Raw genomic sequence first — 23,835 nt, forward strand, 5'->3', positions numbered from 1 at the left:
TTTAATTAATTTACCTTAATATCAAATATATAAACTAATACTAAGTTTTATCTATAAAGTTCTATTTCCATCCCTACTCATGAATCAACATTTGTTAAACCAAAGAAAAATCATATTCAAATAATAATTTATTATGATAAACAAAGATAATATTCTAGTTATAAACTCATTTGACATAAAAGGTATATCCCAGATTTGAATCTAACTGGAATATAAAAATGAGAGTATTTTTAAAGGATTTAAATGGACGTACTTGTTAAGAAATAACGAGGAAATCGATGCATGATGGGGTGAAGTTGCTCAATTGTTCATCCAAATCACAGATTTCAAGGACTTTCCTTCAATTAGGAGATTAAAAGCTTCGTTGATATCTTCAAAACCTACTTCGTGGGTCACAAATTTATCCAGCTCAAGTTTCTGATAGTTAAAAAATTCGAACATTAAGAACATGAATAAATAAATAAAAAGTAACACAGTTTTGTAGGGTTGGTTACCTTATCAGTGTACCAGTTAAGGAGGGTGAGAATATCTGATTTGGGCTTTGTTCCCCCGAACAAGGATCCCATGATAGTCTTCCCACGATGAAGGACTTCGTAAGAGCTAAGATTCAATAGTGATCCAGGCTTGTCCACTCCCACCACGATTGTTTTACCCCAACCCTGATGCCAAATAGGAAGTTGTAGAAATAAAATTTTAAGATATAAACATTCATAAACTATCACAGCCACCAATCTTGCTTGAAATTTTCAAAATTTTTAAAATTAGATTTTAAAAACATGATTTTGTTTTTAAAAATTTGCTATGAATTGAAGTGCTTCCTCAAGAAAGTTGATGAACAGTGTAAAGAAGTTGATACACAATTTTCAAACACTAAAAAACATTAAATATGAGCTTTGTTTTCCGTTATCAATTGAAGTTTTCTTTTTGCTATAATCCAAAAACCATTTTGACATGGTTTTAAAAATCTCATTTGTAGGATAGTGGATTAAGACCTCTAACCTTTAGATCGAGAGTGCGTACTTTTTGCCAATTTAGCAAAGTACTCTGGATATGTCCGTATGGACAAAACCATTGTAAGTAATAACAACTTGAAAAATTCACCAACCACGTTAATAAAAGAGTTACAATTACAAGTAAAACTAGACTAAATTATAAATTTTGCTCCAATAATTTAGAGAAATTAGAATTTAATCTCTATCGTTTATAAAATTAGAATTCAACCCGGAAGAATTTTATTAAATCGTGATGAATTCTAACTTTTAAATAATAATAAATTACCTTCTAACTTTTTCTAAACAGGAACAAATTTATAATTTAAACTTTATACACTAAATTTATGAAATTGTTCAAACAACTTTGGTTTAATCACAATAGTTTTGTAAGTTTAAAGGCTATAATTTTGACACGTTAAGCTCGAGATTGTTAAGTTTGAAAGTTTAAGGAAGATTAAATTTAGGAAATCTATGTTTGAGGTGTGAGTTTCAAGAATTTTTAGTGGAATATAAAATTATCTTTAAGTTCATCAATTTTTATTTTTTATTTTGACTATCTTTAAGTTCATCAATTCTTATTTTTTATTTTGACCTTTATGTCGAGTCTTTATCAATCGTTGGCATTTAAGCATTATTGAAGGGAAGATGGGACATTGGGATATTTTTTGGACAATTTTATCCTATTATTCACTTAATAATTTAAAAAATGTTAATTCTATACTATTTTAAAAATTTAGTAATCAATTATCTTATTTATCTTTTATCTGTACACTTGTTCATTATTTAATAGAAATACAACATTTTTTAATTAGTATAAATATTTTGAATTCATATTATAACATTGTTAACAGAGAGAGAAGGGTGGAACCTGTCTACAGCATGTGAATGCTTCTTGAACTAAGGAAGCCATTCCAACGCATTCAAAGCAATAGTCTGCACCTCCACCAGTCATTTCAATAATCACCTGCTCAACATTTACATCAGAAAGGTTTATTTAGTTATAAGCCATCGTCTGAATTCAATACTGTAAACAATCCAATGCTATGACTAAGTCATTTCCTGTAAAAGTTTTGGGATAAATTTGCTGAACGCACACGAATTCTGAGCTATTATTTGTGTGAGATCCCACATCGATTGGAGAAAGAACGAAGCATTTTTTATGAGGGTGTGGAAACCTCTCACTACAAATACATTTTAAAAACTTTGAGGAGAAGCCCAAAAAAGACAATACTGCTAGCGGTGAGCCTGAACTGTTGCAATTTGTAGTTTTAAAAATCCCAAAATAAAAAGCACAAAGAGGACGGACAATATCTATTAACGGTGGATTTGAGTGATTACAGTTTGTAGTTTTAAAAACCCCCAAAGGGGAAAACCCAAAGAGGACAATATTTGCTAGCGGTGGGTTTGAGCTATTACAATTTGTAGTGTGACGGAAATTTGAAACATTGATAAACTACGTACCTGGCTCACACATTTATCCCCAAGACTTCTGGTATTAACAAACTCAGTGACTCCAAACTTCTTCGCTGCATTTGGGAAATGCACACATTTTTATGACTATTAAGTTTAAATAACAATGCATTCATAATATGGAGCATCTTATCTTGAACTCGTGGCTCCTTCAATGGGGAGGAGCTTCAGGATTCTATTTTAATAGACTAAAGAAATGGACATTAAGAAAATGAGAAACAAAAGCACTTGCCAGTTTCAAATTTATCTGGGTTGACATCTATACCAATAATCCTGCTTGCTCCACATATTCTTGCTCCTTCCGCAACCTATAGCAACAATAGTAAACAATGAAGCTTCTTAAGGATCCTATCAAAGTTTTATTAAACTAAGTCAATGGACAGTTCATACAGCTAAACCTATGGACCCTAGTCCAAATATGGCGACAGTGGATCCCTTCTCTACATTTGCTGTTCTCCATGCCGCACCAACCCCTATAACCAAATGTTAACATTCTGATAAATTGTGAGTGCTCTCGAAACTGTCAAGTATGCACAAAATATGCACAAGATAACATTGTATAGTTTCACAAATTTTATCTTGTTAATATGATATTTGAGCAAAATTGAAAGGAAGAACTAGATTTTGAATTGAACCAAATATCGCATATTATGAATTGAACTAGATTTTGTGAAGCAAACTCGAGCATTTTCAGGAGAATACAATTCAAACCCTCATAATAGTCAGTAATGAATAAGAAAATGACCTGTTGTTACCCCACAACTAAGAAGGCATGCCCTGTTTGGAGGGATTGCAGGATCTACTTTGGTTACATTGGCGACATCTACCACAGTGTATTCAGTGAAACTTGATACAAACAGAAAATGATGAATAACCTCTCCATTGAGATCTGTGAATCTGCTTGTCCCACATCGGGGCATTCCGGGAGACACACTGAAAGGCAATTTTGAACATAGATTGCTCTTATTTGATAAGCAATCTTTACAGTCCCCACAGTCAGCCATGAATGTTGGGATTACTGTATCTCCTTTCTTAACTTCATTCACATCCTTTCCTACACTCTCAACCACTCTGCAATGCCAAACAAAAAATCTGAAGCACGTCTATTTCTAGAAACAGAGATTTGGTGCGGAATTAATTGCCTATTCTCAAGAACAAGTCATTCACGGATCAACTACCAAAGGACGGTCACTAAGTTATTAGACGTTTTGGTACACAAAGCAATACAGGAAAAGCCTATTCATCTGTAGTTATCTCGAGCGGAAGAACCAATGAATGATCGGATACAATTACCACAACTAATTGCCATAAATTCATCACGTTTACAGCAGGATACAGCTCATGCAGCGCACGAAAAGAGCATATTTGAAAATCACCAAAAAAAACACAGGCAACATTTTTTTGTTCAGTACATTTCTTCCAGAATAACGCTGAACAACAAATAAAAATCAAAAGTATCCGAAACTTCAAGATCGAATTTCATTTAATGAGGTAGCAGATGATTGAAACAATTCAAAATGAGATGTGGAACTCACCCGATTGCCTCGTGGCCAAGAATTCTAGGAACAATCCCTGGAAAATCCTTCGAAAATGGAAGATAAAAAAAATCGAGTAAAAAAATCACTTCATTCCACAAAGTTCACACCAAAAAACAGAAGAATGAGTACAAGAGAAACCTTCATCTTCCAGAACGTGAGATCGCTGTGACACAAAGAGGTACATATTATCCGAATCCGAACTTCATGAGCCATAGGCGGCGCCACAATTATCTCCTCAATCACTAGCGGCTCCCCAGGCTTCCGGCAGACAGCAGCTAACAAATTTCAAACGCATTAAAAAACATCAAACATTTCAAACGAAATGAGGAAGAGACATTCGATAAAAAAACAAATTCAATCAGAAAAACAATACAACCGAAGAAGTACCTCTGCAGCGGATAGAGTGAAGTCCAGTTGCAGCCGAGGAGTTATCTTCCATGACGGAGGTCGGAAGGAGTTTGTCGGTGATAAGAGTCCGTCCTCTCCGACGACGTCTTCACTGAGAGATAAGAGTAATCTCTTGGGATTGAAGCAGCGAAAGAGTAGAAAAATTGTTGGATTTGGAGCCCTGGAGTTGGAATTTGAAGGCAGATCGTCGTCCGTTATATGTAACCAGTGAAATAAATACGTTTGAACCTGATTTCGCTACCTATATATATATATATATATATATGTCATACATAGACATATGCATACATACATACATACATACATACATATATGTGTATATGTATGTATTTAAAGACATTCAACTACCTATTTAATTTTTCATCTTTGAAAATTTTCATTTATATTATAATTCTTTATTTTTTAAAATTTATTCTCAATTATAATAATAATTTTTTTAAAAAAAATTATTATAATTCTTAGATAGATATAAAATATTTTAATAAAAACTACAATATTTCATAAATAAAAATAAAATGATATTATATTCTCTAATTAAATTCTAAAAATACTCTGTAAATTTTATTTTAAATTATTTTAAGTTTTTTTTCTGTCTACACGTGTAAATAAATCTAAACACATACACATGTGACATTTATGAACCACACATGTTTTTCTGTTCCTCCTTTAACGCCATGTTTTAAATTTTATATGCTTTATTTTATTTTTATTTTTTTACCCTTCTGATTGGATTGGTTCACGTGACAACATTTTTCGTTCACAAATTATTTTTTGTCAAATATATAATATTATATTTGAATATTGCGATATAATATTTCCTCTAAATCATATTTAAATATCATAAGATATTTAAATGCATTCAAAATTTTAAATATATGTTTTGATTTAATGTATTTATACATTTTTTTTAATATTTAATGTAACTGTAATTATATATATATTTTTTAAATAAATATTAAAAATATATTATATAGTTACCCACCATTTGCCACAATATTATTATTATCATTTTAAACAAACGTGTGATGCGTTTGAAAGATACAAAAATAAATAAATAAATATTATTAAATAGTATTATTTAATAAATAATATTAAATAATATTATAATATATACGGCTGAAATCATTCACTTCTCAACTTTAAACATACAAATTGATATATTTTATTAAAACTCATGTACAAATTGAATTACAGCCAACCATTTTAGTTGGTTGTTAAAAGTCAAAAGCATCCTAATGAGGAATTACACTGATATTAATGTCACAAATTATGGTCGACTTTGACTTTTTACTTTTCAGAATCATTTATGGACAGATAAGAAATTTACTATCTTGTGGATGTCTGTGAACAAAGTATCTATGAGTGCAGGTGTATAACGATATCCGCTAGTGGTGGGCTTGGGTTGTTACAAATGGTACTAGAGCCAAACACCGAACGGTGTGCCAGCAAGAACATTAAGCCCTCAAGAGAGTGGATTATGGAGCAAGCCCATTACATCTTTAACGTATCATTTTTAGAGGTCTAGCATATTAGTTGGTTCCATAACCATTTGAGAAATGGAACCAACTTAGGTCATATATTGAAAAAGAACATAATTTTCTCTTTTTATGCATTTTGTTATACACGTACACAAGCTATCAATATGCTCGTTACGTTCCTCTTTTTTTAGGCTCATGAATATTGAATCACTTGAACGTAAATACCGTCAAACCACTATAAGACCGTGTATCGTACTAGGAAATAGAAATCTCGTTTTCTTATTTTTATACCATTCGAGTCGATAAATACAATATGATCACTCTCTTGTGTGTTTACGGTATAATATGATCACTCTCTTGTGTGTTAGGGTATAACAATTCATCGACCGTTGGTGGCAGCTCATTTGTTCATCCACATCACACATCTCAAGCATTTTCCTTCGATGAGCAAACTGAAAGCTTTATTGATGTCTTCGAAACCCATTTCTTGAGTCACAAATTTATCCAGCTCAAGTTTCTAAGGAACAAAAACAATCTCAAATCAGTAAAATAGTTGGATTTCGAGCTCCCTTCAAGGCTTAAAAGCCTCCACACCTTAGGGGAAGGGTATTTTGTTCTCCTCCCCAACCCATGTGGGATATCACAATCCACCCCCTTCAGGACCCAACGTCCTTATAAAAGGTGTTTTGTTCTCCTCCCCAACCAATGTATATCACAATCCACCCCCTTTAGGGCCCTGCGTCCTTATAAAAGGTGTTTTGTTCTCCTCCCCAACCAGTGTGGGACATCACAATTCACCCCTTCAGGGTCCAACGTCCTTATAAAATGTGTTTTGTTCTCCTTCCCAACCAGTGTGGAACATCACAATTCACCTCTTCAGGGTCCAGCGTCCTTATGAAAGGTGTTTTGTTTTCCTCCCCACTCTCCTTCAAAGGTTAGTGTCAAAAGGTGTTTTGTTCTCCTCACCAACTAATGTGAAACATCACAATCCACCCAGCCTCGTGTCTACCCCCCAGGGAACAGCGAGAAGGCTGGTCCGGTGTCTTGCTCTCATACCATTTGTAACGGTCCAAGCCCACCGCTAGCAGATACTGTTCTTTTTTAGCTTTAAAACGCATCTGCTTGAAGAAGGTTTCTACACCCTTACAAAAGGTGTTTTGTTCTCCTCCACAACCAATATAGAACATCACATACATAGTTCAGAACAAGAAGAAACAGTAGATTACCTTATCAGTGTACCATTGAAGGAGAACAGGAATATCATATTTTGGCTTTAATCCTCCAAACAATGATCCTACAAGAGTCTTTCCAGTATGAAGAACATCCAACGAGTCAAAACTCAATACCGATCCTGGTTTGTGCACTCCTAACACGACGGTTTTTCCCCAACCCTGAACTCAAATAATTACAACATGTTTAGTTTCTCAAAGAAAGGACCAAAATGCAAACAAAAAAGCTTGGGAGGACCTGTCTGCAACATGCATATGCCTCTTGAACTAAGGAAGGCAACCCCACACATTCAAAGCAATAGTCCGCTCCCCCACCCGTCATTTCATTAATCACCTGCTCAACATGAACACGAAGTTAATATTATACTCGGTTTGACCCACCACTAGTAGATGTAGTTCGTTAACCGATGTATGATCTTACAATCCACTTTTTTAGGGGTCTAGCGTTCTCGTTGGCACACTACTTGGTGTCTAGCTTTGATACCATTTGTAACAGTTCAAACCAACCGCTAGTAGACATTGTCTGCTTTGACCCGTTACGTATCACCGTCGGCTTCACAGTTTTAAAACGTGTCTACGAGGAAGAGGTTTCCACACCCTTATAAAGAATGTTTTGTTCTCCTCGGTGGCACACCACTCGGTCTTGGGCTCTGATACCAATTGTAACAGCCTAAGCCCACCGCTAGTAGACATTGTTTGCTTTAGCCTGTTATGCATCACCGTCAGCCTCACAATTTTAAAACGTGTCTACGAGAGAGAGGTTTCCACACCCTTATAAGGAATGTTTTGTTCTCCTCGGTGGCACACCGTTCGGTGTTTGGCTCTGATACCAATTGTAACAGCCTAAACCCACCACTAGTAGACATTGTCTGCTTTAGCCCGTTATGTATCACTGTCAGCCTCACAGTTTTAAAACGTGTCTACGAGAGAGAGGTTTCCACACGATTAATGGATCGTCTAATTCGAAATGATAACAAACTCTGTCTCTAATACTAGTTGTAACAACTCACCCACTACTAGTAGATATTGTCCGTTACGTATTGCTATCAGCCTTATGTAGTTTTAAAACATCTACGAGAGAGAGGTTTCCGCACCCTTACAAGGAATGCTTTGTTCTCCTCTCCAACTGAATCATATTTAAGCTCCTACGTAATTTGCATACCTGGCTTACTGATTTATCGCCGAGGCTTCTAGAATTGACAAACTCAGTGACTCCGAATTGTTTCGCTGCATATCAAGAAATGAACATCGTAAAGGAATGTCGAACACAAGTATTCGTTTTCGAAAATAATAGTTGTAGAATACTTGCCAATTTCAAATTTATCTTGGTTGACATCTATCCCAATAATCCTGGCTGCTCCACAGAGTCTTGCCCCTTCAGCGACCTGTAGCAACAATCATGAACCATGAACCTTTAGCACAGCCTCCCATGGTCAAGTTTTATTCAAACAAAGTCTATATAATAAAGAAAAGAAAGCCATACAGCTAAACCAATGGACCCTATTCCAAATATGGCAACGGTGGATCCTTTCTCCACATTTGCTGTTCTCCATGCTGCACCAACCCCTGAAACCCAAATATTTAACCGTCTCGTAAATCGTTAACAACCCAAGCTCACGATCCACCTCCTTTGGGGCCAGTGTCCTCGCTGGCACTCGTTTCCCTCTCCAATGGAGGTTGTTCCCCTCCCTATTGTGAGATCTCGCATCGATTGGAGAGGGGAATGAGTGCTAGCAAGGATGCTAAGCCCCGAAGGAGGTGAATTGTGAGTTCCCTCGTTTCCCTCTCCGATGTCGTTCCTCTCTATTGTAAGATTCCATATCGATTGAAGAGGAAACGAGTGTCAGCGAGGATGCTAGGCCTCGAAGGGGGTGGATTGTGAGATCCTATCGATTGGAGAGAGGAATGACATCATTGGAGAGGGAACGAGTGTCAATGAGGATGCTGGGCCTCAAAGGGGGTAGATTGTGAGATCCCTCGTTTCCCTCTCCAATTGATGTCGTTCCCTTCTCTAATGTGAGATCTCACATTGATCAGAGAGGGGAACGAGTGCTAGCGAAGATACGGGGCCTTGAAGGGGGTGAACTATGAGATCAATGAGTGTGAGCGAGAACGTTGGGCTCCGAAGTGAAATGGATTGTGAGATCCCACATCGATTAAGGGAGAGAACAAATCATTCTTGGTATGTAAACCTGTACTTAGGAGGTACATTTTAAAAACTCGGAGGGGAAGCCCGAAAAAGAAAGCCTAAATAGGACAATGGTGGCCTTAGACGGTTACAAACGTTGAAAACCCATTATGCACGAGAGCGAGCCTACCACTAAAAACAAAACCGTTATCGAATAATGGAGTAAGAAGGAGACCTGTTGATACCCCACAGCTGAGGAGGCATGCCCTATTTGGAGGGATAGCAGGATCTACTTTGGTTACATTGGCGACATCAACCACGGTGTATTCACTGAAACTTGAAACAAACAGAAAGTGATGAATAACCTCTCCATTGAGATCTGTGAATCTGGTTGTCCCACATCGGGGCAGTCCAGGAGACACACTGAAAGGCAACTTTGAACATAAATTGCTCTTATTTGATAAGCAATCTTTACAGTCCCCACAGTCAGCCATGAATGTTGGGATGACAGTATCTCCTTCCTTAACTTCATTCACATCCTCCCCTACACTCTCAACCACTCTGCAACATCAAACAACCACATTAGATCCGCCTCGTTTAGTAATGATTTCGTTCTTAGTAGTCGTAAATAAATTTTTCGGAGACTAAAAAAAAAGTATTTTTAAACCAAATTATTTCGAAGATTGGATTAACCCAAAATTTTAGATTGGTTAGGTTGGTGACTCGAGTAATTCGAGTAATGTTTACAAACCAAAAGGCCTCAAAGCAATGCCATGAGAGCTAATGCTCAAAGTAGACAATATCATATCATTGTGGAGAGTCGAGTCGTATTTATCTAACTGGTATCAGTGTTTATTATCATATCATTGTGGAGAGTCGAGTCGTATTTATCTAACTGGTATCAGTGTTTATTATCATACCATTGTGGAGAGTCGAGTCGTATTTATCTAACTGGTATCAGTGTTTATTATCATACCATTGTTGGAGAGTCGGGTCGTATTTATCTAACTGGTATCAGTGTTTATTATCATACCATTGTTGGAGAGTCGGGTCGTATTTATCTAACTGGTATCAGTGTTTATTATCATACCATTGTTGGAGAGTCGGGTCGTATTTATCTAACTGGTATCAGTGTTTATTATCATACCATTGTTGGAGAGTCGGGTCGTATTTATCTAACTGGTATCAGTGTTTATTATCATACCATTGTTGGAGAGTCGTATCAGTGTTTATTATCATACCATTGTTGGAGAGTCGAGTCGTATTTATCTAACTGGTATCAGTGTTTATCTAACTGGTATCAGTGCCTGCCTAGTATCAGTGTTTATCTAACTGGTATCAGTGCCTGCCTAGTATCAGTGTTTATCTAACTGGTATCAGTGCCTGCCTAGTATCAGTGTTTATCTAACTGGTATCAGTGCCTGCCTAGTATCAGTGTTTATCTAACTGGTATCAGTGCCTGCCTAGTATCAGTGTTTATCTAACTGGTATCAGTGCCTGCCTAGTATCAGTGTCTAACTGGTATCAGTGCCTGCCTAGTATCAGTGTCTAACTGGTATCAGTGCCTGCCTAGTATCAGTGTTTATCTAACTGGTATCAGTGCCTGCCTAGTATCAGTGTTTATCTAACTGGTATCAGTGCCTGCCTAGTATCAGTGTTTATCTAACTGGTATCAGTGCCTGCCTAGTATCAGTGTTTATCTAACTGGTATCAGTGCCTGCCTAGTATCAGTGTTTATCTAACTGGTATCAGTGCCTGCCTAGTATCAGTGTTTATCTAACTGGTATCAGTGCCTGCCTAGTATCAGTGTTTATCTAACTGGTATCAGTGCCTGCCTAGTATCAGTGTTTATCTAACTGGTATCAGTGCCTGCCTAGTATCAGTGTTTATCTAACTGGTATCAGTGCCTGCCTAGTATCAGTGTTTATCTAACTGGTATCAGTGCCTGCCTAGTATCAGTGTTTATCTAACTGGTATCAGTGCCTGCCTAGTATCAGTGTTTATCTAACTGGTATCAGTGCCTGCCTAGTATCAGTGTTTATCTAACTGGTATCAGTGCCTGCCTAGTATCAGTGTTTATCTAACTGGTATCAGTGCCTGCCTAGTATCAGTGTTTATCTAACTGGTATCAGTGCCTGCCTAGTATCAGTGTCTAACTGGTATCAGTGCCTGCCTAGTATCAGTGTCTAACTGGTATCAGTGCCTGCCTAGTATCAGTGTCTAACTGGTATCAGTGCCTGCCTAGTATCAGTGTCTAACTGGTATCAGTGCCTGCCTAGTATCAGTGTTTATCTAACTGGGACTCCAAAAAAAAAAAAAGGAGATGAGCCTCCGGCATAGTAAAAAACAACTCAAAATTTTCAGTTTTAAAAAAAATTGAACCAAACCCTGATCAAAATAAATCAAACCCACCCACATTTTTTCTCGTTTGAAGTTCGAACCGAAATAAAAATGTTACGTATGGAATGGAAAACTCACCCGATGGCTTCGTGGCCAAGAATTCTAGGAACAATCCCAGGAGGATCCTTCAGAAATGGAATATGAAAAAAAAGAAAATTAGTTCATTTTATTGGTAGAAGAAGGGCTAAAATGAGGAAAGGAGAAACCTTCATCTTCCAGACGGTAATGTCACTGTAACACAAAGAGGTGCATATTATCCTAATCCTAACTTCATGAGCCATAGGCGGCGCCACCATTATCTCCTCCATCACTAGTGCCTCCCCCGGCTTACGACACACAGCAGCTAACAAATTTGTAGCGGAAGCAGAAGTAAGATCGATCGTACTTACCCCCACAAATATAAATTAAATAAAAAGACAAAAATTATACGCTTGTACCGACGTACCAATACTAATTCTAATGCTCATGCATGAATCAAGATGATTAATATACCAAACGAATCCAACAGATTCGGAATGTAAAAGTATTCCTAAATCTTTGATTCAGGAACCAAATCTTCATGACAATTTTCATTAGATATTATCTGCGGTTGGCTAGTGAAGGATTTACACACATAGTCCGATGGGATACCAAATCCAACACGATTCCACCGATGGGATACCAAATCCAACGCGATTCCAACACAATTAGACGAACAGACTCTCCACAATGGTATGATATTGTCCACCCCCAAAATGCCTCATACTAATGGAGTGAGTATTCTTTGTTTATAAACCCATGTGGGACTTTATCATCCAACAAACACTAGTAGATATTACTCGTTATTCTCTTCTCATAACGAAGGCTGCTTCGAATGGATCATATACTAATTCCCTTTCTCTGCAAATATAGAAGAAGGTAGTCTGTGCGCCAATATCCGCCATAAAAAGGCCAAGCCATAACAAATGAGAAGCTATACGACTCAATTCCAACATAATTACTTTGACAGTCTCTTTCTTTTAGATACTTGAATATTTCCCAAGAGTTATTGACCATTTACCGTTATTGCTTCGGTAGGGACTTTCATCATCCAACAAACACTAGTAGATATTACTCGTTATAAACATAGGGAGAGATTTTTTGGGTTTTCCCAAAATGCCTCGTACCAATGGATGAGTAATTATTTTACTCAGTGATCATTTCCGAAATTAGGAAATGTGGGACTTTTATCATCCAACAAACACTAGTAGTTTATAAAAGTTATAAAAGCTCAGTCCACTGCTAATCGAGATTGTCCATTTTGGCCCATTAAATATCATCATCAACCTCATGAATTTTTGAGCGGTCTATATATATATATATATATAATCGAAGAAAATATGTGAAGAAATACCTTTACAACGGATTGTTAGAATTGGTCAATCCATTAGAATAGCTTGAAGTTAGTCATTCCATAAGAATAGGCTTACTTCGTTAGTTTCCTATGAAATCGGATCTATTAGTTAATCTTTTGCCAATATAAATAGAATATGTCCTCAATAGTGTGAGGCACAGTTTTGCATAAACTTGATATGGTATCAGAGCCGAAATAAGATCCACGAGATCCATAGCCTCTGCTGTTAGACATGTCAATCCCAAACAACACAATGTCTTCTCCGTCGATCAGTCAGGTGATTAGTGTTAAGCTTACACAAGAAAATTATCTACTGTGGTCTACCCAAATCCTTCCCTACTTGCGTAGCCAAAACCTTGTTGGTTTTGTGGATGGATCCATGCCTGCACCAAGCCAGACGATCGCCGTTGAACCAAGTGAAGAAACAGGGAATCGCAAAATTATCATCAACCCTGAGTTCACAGTCTGGTACCCCCAGGACCAGCTGGTACTCAGCCTCATCAACTCATCAGTCACTGAGGAGGTTCTCAGCACGATGGTTGGAATCACCACTGCACGAGAAGCCTGGATTACGCTGGAGCGACAATTTGCTTCCACATCTCGAGCAAGAGCAATGCAGATCCGTATGGAACTCTCTACTATCCAGAAAAAGGACATGACAATTGCTGACTACTTTCGTAAAGTAAAACATCTTGGTGATACACTTGCTGCCATTGGCAAGCGAATAGAGGATGAAGAACTCATCGCCTACATGCTGCAAGGACTTGGTCCAGATTATGATCCTCTAGTCACAAGCATTACAACCAGAACAGATGTATACACTGTCAGCGACGTGTATGCTCACATGCTGAGCTATGAGATGCGGCACTTGCGTAAGGGTACATTTGAGCAACTTTCATCTGCTAACAATGTCAATAGGATATCCATTCGTGGAGGTGCCAATGGAGGTCGAGGTAGTCGCGGTCGTAGTCGTCAGTTAAATAGTGGTCATGGACAATCAAGGCGTACTGTGAACAATCCTGGACGTCAACCATCAAAGACACAAAGCAGCTCAGGCATTGTCTGTCAGATTTGTGGTAAGCCCAATCACGATGCTTTGCAATGCTGGCACAGATTTGATCAGGCATATCAAGCCGAAAATAATCTCAAACAAGCAGCTTTGGCAACAAGTGGATACACTAGTGACACAAACTGGTATGTTGACACTGGAGCCACAGATCATATCACCAATGACCTAGAGAGGCTTACCACCAGAGAACGCTACACTGGCACCGACCAAATTCAGGTTGCAAATGGCGCAGGTTTGTCTATCTCTCATATTGGGAATTCATTAATTTCTGGTTCATCTCTTGTTCTGAAACATATCCTATATGTTCCTAAAATCAATAAGCACCTAATTTCAGTACAAAGACTAGCATCTGATAATAATGCTGTTGTAGAATTTCACCCAAACTATTTTTTGGTTAAGGACCGAGTCACGAAGAAACTCCTGCTCCACGGTAGATGTAAGAATGGCCTATACGTTCTACCGCATAATTTCAGTCAAGCCTTGCTGACAGCCAAACTTTCGAAAGAACAATGGCACAGAAGGCTAGGGCACCCTGCATCTCCAATTACCATTAGAATTCTACAAGATAATAATTTAGCTATAGATACTAATATTCCCTCTTCCTCAATTTGTAATGCTTGTCAATTAGGGAAAGCACATCAATTGCCATTTGGTTCTTCTCAGCATGTATCTACAGCACCCCTTCAATTAATTCACACTGATGTATGGGGTCCATCCATTGCGTCAGTAAATAATTCCAAATATTATGTTTCCTTTGTTGATGATTTTAGTCGTTATGTTTGGATTTACTTTCTGAGATGCAAATCTGATGTTGAGTCTGTGTTCCTTCAATTTCAAAAACATGTTGAAACTATGCTAAATACCAAAATTCGCTCCGTCCAATCAGATTGGGGGGGTGAATACCATCGGTTACACAATTATTTCAAATCCACAGGCATTGAACATCATATCTCCTGTCCTCACACACACCAGCAGAATGGGTTAGTCGAAAGAAAACACAGACACATTGTAGAAACTGGCCTTGCTTTACTCGCTCAAGCCAACATGCCTCTATCCTACTGGGATGAAGCTTTCAACACAGCTTGCTTTCTTATAAATAGAATGCCCAGCCGAACCATACAACAAGACACACCACTTCATAAATTGTTTGGTAAAAGTCCAGACTACTCCATGCTTAGGGTGTTTGGCTGTGCTTGCTGGCCTAATTTAAGGCCTTACAACAACAAGAAACTGAGTTTCAGAACTACTAGATGTATATTCTTGGGTTATAGTTCTTCTCATAAGGGATATAAATGCTTAAATAGAAGTACAGGACGTATTTACATCTCTAGAGACGTGGTTTTCGATGAAAATATTTTTCCTTTTGAAGAATCTAAGCCACCAAACAAAACCACAAATCCACCTCATCCTGTTCTACTTCCAGCCTTAGCCAAACTTGCTAGTTTTTACACTGAAAATGCTCTTACAGATATTGAACCAGTTGTTAGTAATTCCCATATGAATGATGGTCAAACTGATAATATTGCTAGTGACAACTTGTCTGGTGTCAGCTTATCTTCTGCAGATAATACAAGAAGTTCAGAGGAAATTGCAGAATATGAAGCTGAGAGCAGTTCGATCAATGCTCAAAACCAAACTCATGAACATGTGTCTGATCAACCAACTGAAGCAGCTAGTCAACATCCAATGCGAACAAGGTTGAGAAATAACATTGTACAAGCTAAACAATTCACTGATGGAACTATCAGATATTCAGAAACCTCAAGAAAATTCGCAAGTGCTGTAACTATCACAACTCCGATCATAGAGACTGCTACTGAACCTCGAAACCTGCAGGAAGCCATGCAACATCCAAGATGGAGAGGAGCAATGAATGATGAGCTCTCAGCGCTAAAACGAAATGCCACTTGGGATCTAGTTCCACCCAAACCTGGAATAAATCTCATTGATAGTAAATGGGTGTATAAAGTGAAAAGAAAAGCAGATGGGTCAGTTGAAAGATTAAAAGCAAGATTAGTTGCCAAAGGATTCAAGCAAAGATTTGGTGTTGATTACACTGATACTTTTAGCCCTGTGATCAAACCGTCAACAATCAGGGTCATTCTTTCGCTAGCAGTAACCAAGGGCTGGAATATGAGACAAGTTGATATCCAAAATGCATTTTTGCATGGAATTCTGAAAGAGGAAGTGTACATGCGACAACCACCAGGATTTCAAGACTCAGCCAAACCAAAGAATTACATATGCAAGCTCAAGAAAGCCCTTTATGGCCTGAAACAAGCCCCAAAAGCTTGGCATTCAAGGTTGACTGGAAAACTTATTGAGTTAGGCTTCAAGGCTTCAGTAGCTGATTCATCTCTTTTTATTCTCAAAAACAGAGAGATAACTATCTATATGCTCATCTATGTTGATGATATAATTATTGTGAGCTCCTCTGATCAAGCAACCGAAAGGTTGATTCAGAAATTGAAAATAGATTTTGCAGTAAAAGATTTGGGTGGTCTTGAGTATTTTCTGGGTATTGAAGTCAAGAAAACACGAGATGGTATCATACTGTCACAGAGACGATATGCCTTAGATTTGTTGAAAAGAGTAAACATGGAAAAATGCAAACCTATGTCTACACCAATGGGTTCTGCTGAAAAATTATTCAGAGAACAAGGAATACCCTTATCAGCTGAAGAACAATTCAAATACAGAAGTACAGTGGGAGCACTACAATATTTGACAATGACTAGGCCTGATTTGGCATTTGCTGTCAATAAAGTGTGTCAATATCTTCATACACCTACTGATGCTCATTGGGGTGCTGTGAAGAGAATTCTTCGTTATGTTAAAGGCACACTAGCATTAGGAGTGAAAATTCAGAAATCAACCATGATGTTGTCGGGGTTTTCTGATGCTGATTGGGCTGGTTGTCCCGATGATCGACGTTCAACTAGCGGCTTTGCTGTATTTCTTGGAGCAAATCTAATCTCATGGAGTTCCAGAAAACAGGCTACAGTGTCAAGATCAAGCACCGAAGCAGAATACAAGGCCATTGCGAATCTTACTGCAGAAATGATTTGGATCAAGTCATTACTGAAGGAACTGGGCGTGTATCAATCAAAGGCTCCTCGCCTCTGGTGTGACAACCTCGGAGCTACATATTTAACTTCAAATCCAGTATTTCATGCTAGAACGAAACATATTGAAGTTGATTTTCATTTTGTTCGAGAACAAGTAGCACGTAAAGCAATGGAAGTTCGGTTCATTTCATCAAGTGATCAAGTAGCTGATATCCTGACAAAACCACTGTCTAAAACTCCTTTTACTACACATTGTAACAATCTCAACATGTACAAGACTTGTTGGGATTGAAGGGGACTGTTAGAATTGGTCAATCCATTAGAATAGCTTGAAGTTAGTCATTCCATAAGAATAGGCTTACTTCGTTAGTTTCCTATGAAATCGGATCTATTAGTTAATCTTTTGCCAATATAAATAGAATATGTCCTCAATAGTGTGAGGCACAGTTTTGCATAAACTTGATACGGATAGGTTGAAGTACGGTGGTGGGTGGCGGCGCCTTATCTTCCATGGCGGACCTGGGGGAGAAGTTTTCCGGCAGCTGCTGTGTGTTGTCCTTCCAGACAGATGTTTAGAGAGCTCAATGAAAAATGGTGATTTCAAAATACATAATTTATAGCAATTTCAAAGCCTCTCTTTTACAAAATAATGAAACTAAATCCTATTTTTTAGGAAAAACAAATAAAAATAGATTTAAATTGTTGGAATTTATTACAAATTTAGGATTCATTCTGGTTTTCCTCCCCTCATCATTTTTAAATCTTCCATTAATAAAATATTACATTCAATTACTTTTCCTATTTTTTTTAAAATTTATTATTTTCCTATTTTAAAATAGAATATATATATACATAAACAAACAGACAAGTAACTAGATCCCTCTTTGAGTCTGATGTCTGGTCCTGATACTCGAATCTTAGATATGGATAGATCTCTCTTGGAATCTTAGATATGGATAGATCTCTCTTGGAGTCCAACGTCCTCGCCGACACACCGCTCGGTGTCTAGCTCTGATACCCTTGTCCAATCTTAGATGTGGATAGATCCCTCTTGGAGTCCAACGACCTCACTGACACACCGCTCGGTGTCTGGCTCTGATACCCATGTCGAATCTTAGATATGGATAGATCCCTCTTGAAGTCCAACATCCTCGCCGACACACCACTTAGTGTCTAGCTCTGATACCCATGTCGAATATTAGATATGGATAGATCCCTCTTGGAGTCCAACATCCTCACTGACACACTGCTCGGTGTCTAGCTCTGATACCCATGTCAAATCTTAGATATGGATAGATCCCTTTTGGAGTCCAACGTCCTCGCCGACACACCGCTCGATGTCTGGCTCTGATACCAATGTCGAATCTTATATGTGGATAGATCCCTCTTGAAGTCTAACGTCCTTGCTGACACATCGCTCGATGTCTGACTCTGATACCAATGTCGAATCTTAGATATGAATAGATCTCTCTTGGGGTCCAACGTCCTCGCTGACACACCGCTCGGTGTCTGGTTTTGATACCAATGTCGAATCTTGGATATGGATAGATCCCTCTTGGAGTCCAACATCCTCGCTGACATACCGCTCGGTGTCTGACTTTGATACGGATGTCAAATCTTAGATATGGAAGTTTTTTATCACCTTTTAAAGTCAGTTTTTGTAGTGTCTAAAAAAATGATTACAAAAGTCAATACCCTTTAATCTCACCGGTAACTCTTGAAGGGAGGGGTTCAGGTGAGGAGGAAAGCCGTACCCGACTGCAATTGTTCTTATCCTCTCACTTATGGAGCATAAATCGTCGATGGCGAACGGCGGTAAGCCGATCCGGTGCAGAGGTATGAAGTTCCTTACTACATCATCTTCTCTTTGTTTCGTAATTTATGTTGTATTTTTGAAACTTAATTTTTGTTAGCGGCGGTGTGCCAGAAGGCTGGGGAGGCGCTAGTGATGGAGGAGATATTGGTAGCTCCGCCGATGGCCTATGAGGTTCGGATACGGATCATTTGCACCTCTCTCTGTCACACCGATGTCAAATACTGGAAGATGAAGGTTCCTTTCTCTCAATGCTTTGTGGTTTTTTTATGCTCATTTGTGTGATTTAAGTGTGATTTGAAGGCTATTTATCTGATTAATGTTTGATTTGGGATTTATTGTGGGATTCAAGTCTGATTTTGAGCCTATTTCTGTGATTGTATTGTGATTTCGAGTCTATTATGTGTTCAAAATGTGATTTGGAGCCTACTTGTGTGTTTGAAGTGTGATTTGGAGGCCATGTATGTCGTTATGTTTGATTTGAGGCTTTTGTGTGATTAAAGTGTAATTCTGAGCTTGTTTTTGTGATTAAATTTGGTATATGGAGTCAATTGAGCGTTTAAAGTTATATTTTGAGCCTATTCTATGCGTTTACCGTTTAATTTGGAGTTTGTTGTCTGATTTAAATTTGTGTTTAAGCTTAATGTGTGACCAAAGTGTGATTTTGAGCCTATTCGTGTGATTAAAGTTTCATTTTAAGTCTATCGTGTGTGATTAAAGTTTTGATTTGGATCTTATTTGTGTGATTAAAATTTGGTTTGAAACTTATTACGTGATTAAAGTGTGAATTGTGGTTTTGAGTCTATTGGGTAATTAAAGTTTGATTTTGAACTCGTGAAGTGTGATTGAAGTTTGAATTAGAGATTATTGTAGAATTAAAATGTGATTTGAATCATATTTTGAGCCTATTGAACATTAAAATGTGATGTTGAACTCCCATAACACACCAGCCTTTTCCCAAATCTTCCACCCTTTTTACCCATTTCCTTTCCACCTAACACACTACGTTAAAGGATTAACTATCCAGCCCCTACTCTGACTCTACCTCAACCCATCTCTCCCGTCATTGGTCTTCACCACAATCCACCATCCCCCCAAATTTCTTTGCAGATGAAAGGAGCTTTGATAAACAACCTTTTCCTATTTGTATTGAGATCGAATGTACGACATAATATTTACCTTTGGCCATAAATGAATACCCAATTATCGAGGAGGGCGAAACCCTACTTGTTGAGGAGACTAACGATGAAGATCAACTCCCACCGGAGTCTTCGTAAGCTTGTTCCATGGCTGTGGAAACATGGGCTATGTGTCATGGAGATCCCAACCCAATCCAAGAAAGGAAAATCAGCCTCAACAAGCTTATTAGAGGCCCCAACGAATTATTACCATTGTGAATTATGACAAAGCCCCACTCACACCTTGCCATAAAAGGGTACATGATGGCCTTGATTTTTGGCTCATTGATATCTAAGACTCGAATTTCTTAGTAGAGAGGACTTCTTTTTTGGGTTTAGTTGTATGATCTTTCTCATTTATTGTTATGATCCATGCCCAGAATTCAGAATGCAGATTTGACACTTGATGACACCAACATTCCCCTGCATCCCTTGCGACATGGTCACATTACCTACTACTCACTTTTTAAGAGTGAAGACTATCCCCACAGCCAACACGAGTCTTCCAGCATGCTTTATTCTCACTCACATGCATCCCAAGAAAATTCCTATGAGGTCACCCAACATATGCTCCAAGCACGCTTAACTTTGGTTATGATTGAGCCACTAAAAAGGAAAGTGCATGTTGTTGGTATAGGTAGTGACTTTCAATTATTTTAAGCTTTTCTTAGTCATCCTATCCTCAGGATAGCTCTCATTCGGATGTAGTCTCAGTTTATTCATGTACCTTTCCTTTACTCGAGTGTCACATGCCCACCGGCTTCTGCCTTGGTTGGTCCCTGAACCACATCTTGATGAGAGAGGTATCACTCTAATACCATTTGTAAATACCCATGCTCAGGATTCGAAATTCGAATTCGACACCTAATGACCCCAACATTCCCTTGCATCCCCTGCGACATGGTCGTGTTACCTACTGCTCGCTTTTTAAAAGTGAAAATTATTCCCATAAACTAACATGAGTCCTTTTAAGATGCTTTGTCCCCACTCACATGCATCCTAGGAAAATTCCTAGAAGGTCACCTAACACAAAACTGTTCCAAATAAAGCACGCTTAACCATGGAGTTCCTATGATTAAGCCACCAAAAAAGAAAGTGCACGTTGTTGGTATAGGTAGTGGTTTTCAATTTTTTTTAAACCTTTCTTAGTCATTTTATCCTCAGTATCGCTCTCATTCAGATATGGTTTTGATTCATTCATGTATCCCTTATTTACTTGGTGTCACATTTATGTTCTAATCTCACCGTCACACAGCACAAAAAAGCTCGAATTAATTATGTTCCAATGTCACTATCATGATTTTCGAAGAATAACAAAAATCAGAGATTTAATTGATCGTTAATTTATTCCCTTTTTTTTTTCATTTAAGAACAAGATTTTTAATTTTATTTTTTTAGAAAAGAACGAAGTTCAATTGGTTAACTATGGTTGACCTACGAATATTCAAATGTCACTAGGATCCTCCGGGGATTGTTCCAAGAATTTTGGGCCACGAAGCTGTTGGGTAAGTCACAAAGCCTCCATTTTCTCTGATTTGTTTTTTTAATATCTAGCATAGGTACTATCATTTGTATTTCTATTTTCCAATCTAATTATCAAAGCATAGTGTAACAATTTTTATGGTTTATTTTGAAGTTTTTGTTTCTAAAATTTTATTATGATTATATTTATTATTATTTTTTAATAAAAAAATCATAAAAACTCAAGAAACAAATTGTAGATATAACCTTATAAGTAGCTTTATAAAAAAAAAATCCATTGAAAGTTTAGAGACTAAAATGAGATTAGTATGGAAGTTTAGAAAAGCTTAAAGAAACGTAGGAGGGAGCCATTTTGTCCATGTTCGAAGCATGTGAATGTCAATTCTTAAAATGTGAATGTAGTGAGAGATACATATTTGTTATTTTATCAATCAAAGCTAGAAGACGTGGATTTTCATGGTGAATCATTACCATTTAAGACAAACAATGAAAATTGCCTACTAGTGTGCAAAAGAAGTTTTGAGCGAGTGACAATGTTGATGACACAATAAGGATGTTTGAGGTTGCGTGTAATTATTTTGATGAAAAATTAGAAAATTTTGAGGAACTACTAGTTGATGTCGAGAAATTATTATACTGAAACTAAATAATTTGGAAGTGTGGACGAAGCGATAAAAGTTTCACTGAGTTGTTGACATTGTGTTCTCTTGGAACGAAGTACAAGAAGATTCATGTCTGTAGCAATGGTTGTTGCTTGTTTAGAAAAAAGAAATCATAGATACAGATGTATGGCTCATTTGCGGAACATCAAGATCAAAGCATTGTAAAAATTTGAAGGAAGTGACAAAAAAATGTTCCACCATTTGGTTCTTCTCTCTAAGGCAATAAGGGTCAATCTACGACGAGGAATTCAACCATTCTTGTTTACATACTAGAGTGGTTAAGCTGCTTTTTGGATAGTCTTACTAGAGCCTTATGGTTGTTAATATCCAGGCTCCATTTACAATTTTGCTTATCGTTTGACCTATTTGGTGTAGCAGAGAGGTTGAGAGTGTAGGAGACCAAGTGAGTGAAGTAAAGCAAGGAGATATTGTGATCCCAACGTTCCTGGCTGAGTGTGGAGAGTGTAGAGATTGTACATCAAATAAGAGCAATATTTGCTCTGAACATCCTTACAAACTCTCTCAAGGAATGCCTCGATGTGGGACGAGTAGGTTCACTGATCTTAGTGGAGAGGTTTTGCATCATTTTATGTTTGTGTCAAGTTTCAGCGAGTACACTGTGGTGGATGTTACTCACCTCATTAAGCTTGATCCTATTCTCATCTCTCCCGACAAGGCATGCCTCCTTGGCTGTGGCGTATCGACAGGTAGTTCTAACGTATTATTTTTATTCATTGAATCAACTTTAATTATAGGGTCTATTTGAATTGATTTTCTACAGTTTAAGAATATTATTTTTACACTTAAAAAAAATACTATTTATGTACTTAGAAAGCTAATCCAAACTATTATTTACTTTTTTAGATTTTTAGATTTTTTTAAATTTATTTTTACATTTTCTTGCTTGGGTTATGGGTTTTTATTTATTTATTTTTATTTTCTTGATTTTGTAGCTATGTCAAACTATTTTCATGGCCAAATTTTTTAACACTTATGAATTGCTCTATATTTTGAATATTTTAAAGTTTGTGCCGTTACTGGTTGACACATGAATATATTTTTTAGTATGTTTATAAAAAGTATACTTTCATATGACTTATTTAACTTTAGAGTTCGTTAATTTGAATATAACTTTAGTGGACAATGCATCCATTTCATTCTTTAAGTTGAAGCTTTGTTCCTCCATCCTCACATTTACTGTACTAAAAAATATTAGAGCTAAATTCAAACGTAGTTAAGGTTGTGACTGAGTGAACTTAGTTTCGAGTAAAAAAGATTCCCACTAAATTGAAGTTACATTACACTCTTATGAAGTTATGAGGAGAAATTTTGTTTTTTTGCCTACTATTATACGAGTGAGATAAATTTTGTAATGTCCAAATATAAGAAGGGTACATGAATGAATTGGAAAACATTCAAACGAGAGAAATCTCGAAGATATGCAAGTATGGTTGAAAAATGTTTAAAAGAATTAATAGCTACTATTTATACCAATAATGTGCTCTTCTTTCTTCTTCTTCTTCTTCTTCCTTTTTTTTTTTTTTTTTT

The 23,835-nt window shown here is 37.3% G+C and overlaps 3 protein-coding genes and 1 non-coding gene across 7 annotated transcripts in view; 2 read left to right on the forward strand and 2 right to left on the reverse strand.

Annotated features, from left to right (window-relative positions):
- Positions 1–113: 113 nt before the first annotated feature.
- LOC111450583 (alcohol dehydrogenase-like 7) lies at positions 114–4,634 on the reverse strand. Its single transcript, XM_023090792.1, has 10 exons — positions 4,388–4,634; positions 4,139–4,275; positions 3,998–4,044; positions 3,208–3,533; positions 2,853–2,935; positions 2,695–2,770; positions 2,454–2,518; positions 1,861–1,956; positions 495–659; positions 114–417 (listed from the first exon to the last, which is right to left on the reverse strand). The coding sequence occupies exons 1-10, from the start codon at positions 4,437–4,439 to the stop codon at positions 301–303; spliced, it is 1,164 nt and encodes a 387-aa protein (XP_022946560.1). The 5' UTR covers positions 4,440–4,634; the 3' UTR covers positions 114–300.
- A 1,517-nt stretch (positions 4,635–6,151) lies between these two features.
- On the reverse strand, positions 6,152–17,729 carry LOC111450582 (alcohol dehydrogenase-like 7). Its single transcript, XM_023090790.1, has 11 exons — positions 17,623–17,729; positions 13,016–13,028; positions 11,850–11,986; positions 11,722–11,768; positions 9,479–9,804; positions 8,599–8,681; positions 8,425–8,500; positions 8,278–8,342; positions 7,354–7,449; positions 7,113–7,277; positions 6,152–6,403 (listed from the first exon to the last, which is right to left on the reverse strand). Exons 1-11 carry the CDS (start codon positions 17,662–17,664, stop codon positions 6,287–6,289), a joined length of 1,167 nt encoding a protein of 388 aa, XP_022946558.1. The 5' UTR covers positions 17,665–17,729; the 3' UTR covers positions 6,152–6,286.
- On the forward strand, positions 13,737–13,872 carry LOC111450869. Its single transcript, XR_002711890.1, has one exon. It is a non-coding gene; the product is annotated as a small nucleolar RNA Z247 (small nucleolar RNA).
- Positions 17,730–18,840: 1,111 nt separating the features above from the next.
- The window catches only part of LOC111450580 (alcohol dehydrogenase-like 7), an 18,862-nt gene continuing 13,867 nt past the window's right edge, over positions 18,841–23,835 (forward strand). For all 4 annotated transcript variants that reach the window (XM_023090780.1, XM_023090783.1, XM_023090784.1 and 1 more), the window contains exons 1-4: positions 18,841–18,988; positions 19,066–19,202; positions 21,602–21,648; positions 22,666–22,994. In XM_023090780.1, coding sequence (XP_022946548.1) covers positions 18,937–18,988; positions 19,066–19,202; positions 21,602–21,648; positions 22,666–22,994 — 565 coding nt within the window. In that variant the 5' untranslated portion in view covers positions 18,841–18,936. The remainder of the gene's footprint in view (positions 18,989–19,065; positions 19,203–21,601; positions 21,649–22,665; positions 22,995–23,835) is intronic.

Source organism: Cucurbita moschata, unplaced genomic scaffold (assembly GCF_002738365.1).
Source record: "Cucurbita moschata cultivar Rifu unplaced genomic scaffold, Cmos_1.0 Cmo_Scf00012, whole genome shotgun sequence".
NCBI lineage: Eukaryota > Viridiplantae > Streptophyta > Magnoliopsida > Cucurbitales > Cucurbitaceae > Cucurbita > Cucurbita moschata.

Coding starts and splice junctions, on each gene's coding strand:
- LOC111450583 (XM_023090792.1), bottom strand. CDS start 4,439: ATGGAAGATAACTCCTCGGCTGCAACTGGACTTCACTCTATCCGCTGC. Junction 4,045..4,138: donor TCACGTTCTGGAAGATGAAG/GTTTCTCTTGTA, acceptor CCATTTTCGAAG/GATTTTCCAGGGATTGTTCC. Junction 1,957..2,453: donor GGGATAAATGTGTGAGCCAG/GTACGTAGTTTA, acceptor AATGTTGAGCAG/GTGATTATTGAAATGACTGG.
- LOC111450582 (XM_023090790.1), bottom strand. CDS start 17,664: ATGGAAGATAAGGCGCCGCCACCCACCACCGTACTTCAACCT. Junction 8,682..9,478: donor CAGCTGTGGGGTATCAACAG/GTCTCCTTCTTA, acceptor TTTGGGTTTCAG/GGGTTGGTGCAGCATGGAGA. Junction 7,450..8,277: donor GCGATAAATCAGTAAGCCAG/GTATGCAAATTA, acceptor CATGTTGAGCAG/GTGATTAATGAAATGACGGG.